The sequence below is a fragment of the Schistocerca americana genome, chromosome 7 (genome assembly GCF_021461395.2).
Source record: "Schistocerca americana isolate TAMUIC-IGC-003095 chromosome 7, iqSchAmer2.1, whole genome shotgun sequence".
NCBI classification, from domain to species: Eukaryota; Metazoa; Arthropoda; class Insecta; order Orthoptera; family Acrididae; genus Schistocerca; species Schistocerca americana.
In genome coordinates, this window is record NC_060125.1 from 136221192 (window position 1) to 136227191 (window position 6000).

Below are 6000 nucleotides of genomic sequence, written 5' to 3' on the forward strand. Positions count from 1 at the left end.
TAACACAAACCTACGTTTTTTTTAAATGGAACCCCGTTAGTTTTGTTAGCACATATGAACATATAAACAAATACATTATCAGTGCCGATTGTTGCATTGTAAAATGTTAATTACATCCGGAGATATTGTAACCTAAAGTTGACGCTTGAGTACCACTCCTCCGCTGTTCGATCGTGTGTATCGGAGAGCACCGAATTACGTAGGGATCCAAAGGGAACGGTGATGGACCTTAGGTACAGAAGAGACGGGAACAGCACATTACGTCCACATGCTAACACCTTTTTATTGGTCTTTTTCACTGACGCACATGTACATTACCATGAGGGCTGAGGTACACGTAGACGCGTGGTTTCCGTTTTCAATTACGGAGTGGAATAGAGTGTGTCCCGACATGTCAGGCCAATAGATGTTCAATGTGGTGGCCATCATTTGCTGCACACATTTGCAATCTCTGGCGTAATGAATGTCGTACACGCCGCAGTACATCTGGTGTAATGTCGCCGCAGGCTGCCACAATACATTGTTTCATATCCTTTGGGGTTGTAGGCACATCACGGTACACATTCTCCTTTAACTTACCCCACAGAAAGAAGTCCAGAGGTGTAAGATTAGGAGAACGGGCTGGCCAACTTATGCGTCCTCCACGTCCTATGAAACGCCCGTCGATCATCCTGTCAAGGATCAGCCAAGTGTTAATTGCGTAATGTGCAGGTGCACCATCATGCTGATACCACATACGTCGACGCGTTTCCAGTGGGACATCTTCGAGCAACGTTGGCAGATCATTCTGTAGAAACGCGATGTATGTTGCAGCTGTTTGGGCCCCTGCAATGAAGTGAGGATCAACGAGGTGGTCGCCAATGATTCCGCACCGTACATTTACATTCCACGGTCGCTGTCGCTCTACCTGGCTGAGCCACCGAGGATTGTCCACGGACCAGTAATGCATGTTCCGTAGATTCACTGCACCGTGGTTTGTGAAACCCGCTTCATCGGTAAACAGGTAGAACTGCAACGCATTCTCTGTTAATGCCCATTGACAGAATTTCACTCGATGATTAAAGTCATCACCATGTAATTGCTGATGTAGCGACACATGAAACGGGTTCCTGCAGATGCTGCTCGCCGACTGTGGCCCGTGTTTGTTACAACACGCAACTGAACGTCGGAGGTTTCAAGCGTCAACTTTAGGTTACAATATCTCCGGATGTAATTAACATTTTACAATGCAGCGAACGGCACTGATTACGTATTTGTTTATATGTTCAGATGTGCTAACAAAACTAACGTGGTTCCATTTAAAAAAAACTTAGGTTTATGTTACAAAACGCACTTCCGTGCATTTTTGTATGGTTTGTATTAAACAATTACACTAGCCCCTCTACTCACGTTCGGTCTATGGAATCGGTTCATCAGTATTTGATGTGGTTTACGAAATATATCCAGCGGTAACGTTAGGTGACTCACCCTGTATACTGTTTCTTAAACCACCCATATCCGACATTTACATTATACAGTGCTTTGATACGGTGAACGTAACAAAGACGTCGTCAGACAAGTCAGAAATAGACAGCTGAAACAAATGGCCTGTCGTAGGACAGAAGAACTACAAAAACAACAGAAACTTCAATGTGCTAAAGATGACTGCACAGTTAAACAACTCAACATCTACTAGTCATTTATACCACAGGCAGTACATCCGCTCAGACGTAATAAATTAGCAACCAGTTATAATAATAATCTCCATATCAGTGACCTCACAACGTTTACAAAGGAAAACGTTGTCCTCAGAGCAGATGCTCAAAGCGACCTCCCAGCATGTCCAAACTTTGCGCGACCAACTGGATCAAACAGCTCTGCACTCTTCGCAACGTGGATGCATCTACAGATACAAGAGCAGCATCAACACGCGCTATCAGTTCTTCCACATATTGTGTCGGAGGTGTAGAACACACGTGCTTCTTCAAGTGTCCCCAGAGGATGCAATCCTAGGGATTTAGGTCAGGTGAACGCCGAGGCATTACAAACTGATCCATCCCGCCGGAGCTATTTCCCTGAAAATGTTCTGTCTAAATATTGCCGCACATTAATTCCAAAGTATGGAGGTGCACCATCACATTGGAACAGTAAAGTTCTGAGGAACCTGAAGTGGAACATCTTCTAGTGCATCAAGAAAATAGTTTGAGAGGAATGCATGATACCTTCGACAGTCAACCGGTTATTCAACAAGCAGGAACTGAAACTCCTGTCTCCCAATTTCCGGCCCAGACACTGATGCCAACTTGATATCCACGGTCGCAGGTGAAGTGCGGGCTAATGTCACACTCATGGTGGGCATTGTGCGTGCACATTGAAGACACCCTCACCAGTGCACGCTGCTTCATTCGGCCTTGCGAGACACACAGCTGCCTTGCTACGCTACGTGTACTTTGCTGGGGCTCTTGGAGTGTGACCTCTGGAATACGTTCCTCAGTAGCTGGAATACGGCGGGTCCGTTGGCGACTTCTGTAACGCTATGATGGAGGGAGAGAATATGTCAGCGGTGGCGAAGCTCCAGACGTCGAAACTCATTTTTCAATCTCTCTTGATCAATTGCAAATAAAGGAAAGCAACCGGTCAAATAATTACCGAGGAAATCGTTTCAGCATCTCAGTTCAAATGGTTCAAATGGCTCTGAGCACTATGCGACTTAACTTCTTAGGTCATCAGTCGTCTAGAACTTAGAACTACTTAAACCTAACTAACCTAAGGACAGCACACACATTCATGCCCGAGGCAGGATTCGAACCTGCGACCGTAGAGGTCACGCGGTTCCAGACTGAAGCGCCTAGAACCGCTCGGCCACTCCGGCCGGCAGCATCTCAGTAATGCCATCTTCAGGCCCCTGTGACCTCCAACTGTGTACAATCAGGTACATCGATACTTGCATAAATGGAGCCATCAGTATCTGGATTCCGTGAGTTCGTTTCAAGTGTTTGCTTCGAAGATTTGTCCAGAACGCAATAATTGGATTTGTATTCCATATTTCTTAACGTACATTGGTATAATATGTGGAAGATAAAGATTAACATGAAGGATTGTAGCATGATGGAACATATACATCTGCATCTACATCCATACTCCGCAAGCCACCTGACGGTGTGTGGCGGAGGGTACTTTAAGTACCTCTATCGGTTCTCCCTTCTATTCCAGTCTCGTATTGTTCGTGGAAAGAAAGATTGTCGGTATGCCTCTGTGTGAGCTCTAATCTCTCTGATTTTATCCTCATGGTCTCTTCGCGAGATATACGTAGGAGGGTGTAATATACTACTTGACTCCTCGGTGAAGGTATGTTCTCGAAACGTCAACAAAAGCCCGTACCGAGCTACTGAGCGTCTCTCCTGCAGAGTCTTCCACTGGAGTTTATCTATCATCTCAGTAACGCTTTCGCGATTACTAAATGATCCTGTAACGAAGCGCGCTGCTCTCTGTTGGATCTTCTCTATCTCTTCTATCAACCCCATCTGGTACGGATCCCACACCGGTGAGCAGTATTCAAGCAGTGGGCGAACAGATGTACTGTAACCTACTTCCTTTGTTTTCGGATTGCATTTCCTTAGGATTCTTCCAATGAATCTCAGTCTGGCATCTGCTTTACCGACGTTCAACTTTATGTGGTCATTCCATTTTAAATCACTCCTAATGCCTACTCCCAGATGATTCATGGGATTAACTGCTTCCAATTGCTGACCTGCTGTATTGTAGATAAATGATAAAGGATCTTTCTTTCTATGTATTCGCAGCACATTACACTTGTCTACATTGAGATTGAATTGCCATTCCCTGCACCGGGCTTCAATTCGTTGCAGATCCTACTGCATTTCAGTACAATTTTCCATTGTTACAACCTCTCGATATACTACAGCATCATCCGCAAAAAGCCTCAGTGAACTTCCGTTGTTATCCACAAGGTCATTTATGTATACTGTGAGGAGAAACGGTCCTACGACACTCCCCTGCGGCACACCTGAAATCACTCTTACTTCGGAAGACTTCTCTCCATTGAGAATGACATGCTGCGTTCTGTTATCTAGGAACTCTTCAATCCAATCACACAATTGGTCTGATAGTCCATATGCTCTTATTTTGTTCATTAAACGACTGTGGGGAACTGTATCAAACGCCTTGCGGAAGTAAAGAAACACGGCATCTACTTGGGAACCCGCGTCTATGGCCCTCTGAGTCTCGTGGACGAATAGCGCGAGCTGGGTTTCACACGATCGTATTTTTCGAAACCCATGCTGATTCCTACAGAGTAGATTCCTAGTCTCCAGAAAAGTCATTATACTCGAACATAATACGTGTTCCAAAATTCTACAACTGATCGACGTTAGAGATATAGGTCTATAGTTCTGCACATCTGTTCGACGTCCCTTCTTGAAAACGGAGATGACCTGTGCCCTTTTCCAATCCTTTGGAACTCTACGCTCTTCTAGAGACCTACGGTACACCACTGCAAGAAGGGGGCAAGTTCCTTCGCGTACTCTGTGTGAAAACGAACTGATATCCCATCAGGTCCAACGGCCTTTCCTCTTTTGAGCGATTTTAATTATTTTTCTATCCCTCTGTCATCTATTTCGATATCTAACATTTTGTCATCTGAGCTACAATGTAAAGAACGAACTACAGTGCAGTCTTCCTCTGTGAAACAGCTTTGGAAAAAGACATTTGGAATTCAGCCTTTAGTCTGTTATCCTCTGTTTCAGTACCATTTTGGTCACAGAGTGTCTGGACATGACACTCTCGTAAGCAAAGTAAGCAAAGTGAAAATATTTGGTACGATCTATTGTTATACGATCTGTTGTTATACTCATGTATCGTTGCAGATATGATATACTTTACCTGTGTAGTATATAACTATTCTGTGAAGACCTTACTCTAGAATTTGCTACGTGTTGAACTCAAGTAACGCTAAAAACATTAACAATCTTCGTTTAAAATTACGTATCCAAAAATTTTAATATATGTCACAGATAATAGCCCACCTTTTCCCATTCTCTTAAGCACTGACTGATGTCCTTTCTTTTCTTGTCTCCTTTTCCTCTTCTTTCCTTCTTCCTGTTCTACGTACACAGACGTTGCCAGGAACACTTACCGTCTTGCTACACATATATCGAAATAATTACGGCGGCCGCAGGCACGGCAACTGCCGCTATCAGACAGCCGCCTGATAAGCAAAGTCAAGATATTGTATCATTAAATCACATACGAGCTATAAATTTCGAAACAGTTTAATTCGAGAATTTTCTTCTTGTGCAATAAACATACTTTCAGTATCGTTACTTGCCGAAGTTATGTGTCTTATAACAAACAACGTTATGCAAGAAATAACTTTAATGCTTTATTCGTTTATAGTTACAAAGTAACGTAGGAGACTCAGCAACATAGAAAACACTATCAAATAGTGGTAGAATAATGACTACACTGAAACTGAATCATGTAAAAAAATGACAAACTGACATCGTAGGAAGGGCTTCCACCTGATAACTCCAGATGTGTTAGTTTCCAGAAGCCTCTCGTTATCTGCTAGTCTCAGACAACGAATATTAGATAACACATTTGGTGTGATAAATATAAATGCGTTCCTCCGACCTGATCGAACGGCTGGCTCGTTGGCCCTAATCTCTGCTATCTAGCGTCACCCTCGGTGTGCATAGCTGAACGTTGGCCCACGTCGCGCATTAGCTACCGCCAGGTAGCACTGGGGTCGGACTGGCCGTATAGTCGAGGTAGTGTTTGCCAGCCGGGTCCTACCCTGCGGTGCACCCCTACTTTACATACCCCTGGTTTACGAAAAAATGGTTCAAATGGCTCTGAGCACTATGGGACTTAACATCTGAGGTCATCAGTCCCCTAGAATTACTTAAACCTAACTAACCTAAAGACATCACACACGTCCATGCCCGAGGCAGGATTAGAACCTGCGACTGTAGCGGTCGCGTGGTTCCAGACTGAAGCGCC

General features: G+C 44.2%; 1 protein-coding gene across 1 annotated transcript in view; it reads right to left on the reverse strand.

Annotated features, from left to right (window-relative positions):
* Window positions 1-5145, reverse strand: part of LOC124622171 (myogenesis-regulating glycosidase-like) — an 85677-nt gene extending 80532 nt beyond the window's left edge. Inside the window, exon 1 of the mRNA XM_047147815.1 lies at window positions 5025-5145. Coding sequence (XP_047003771.1) covers window positions 5025-5034 — 10 coding nt within the window. The 5' untranslated portion in view covers window positions 5035-5145. The remainder of the gene's footprint in view (window positions 1-5024) is intronic.
* Window positions 5146-6000: the final 855 nt, after the last annotated feature.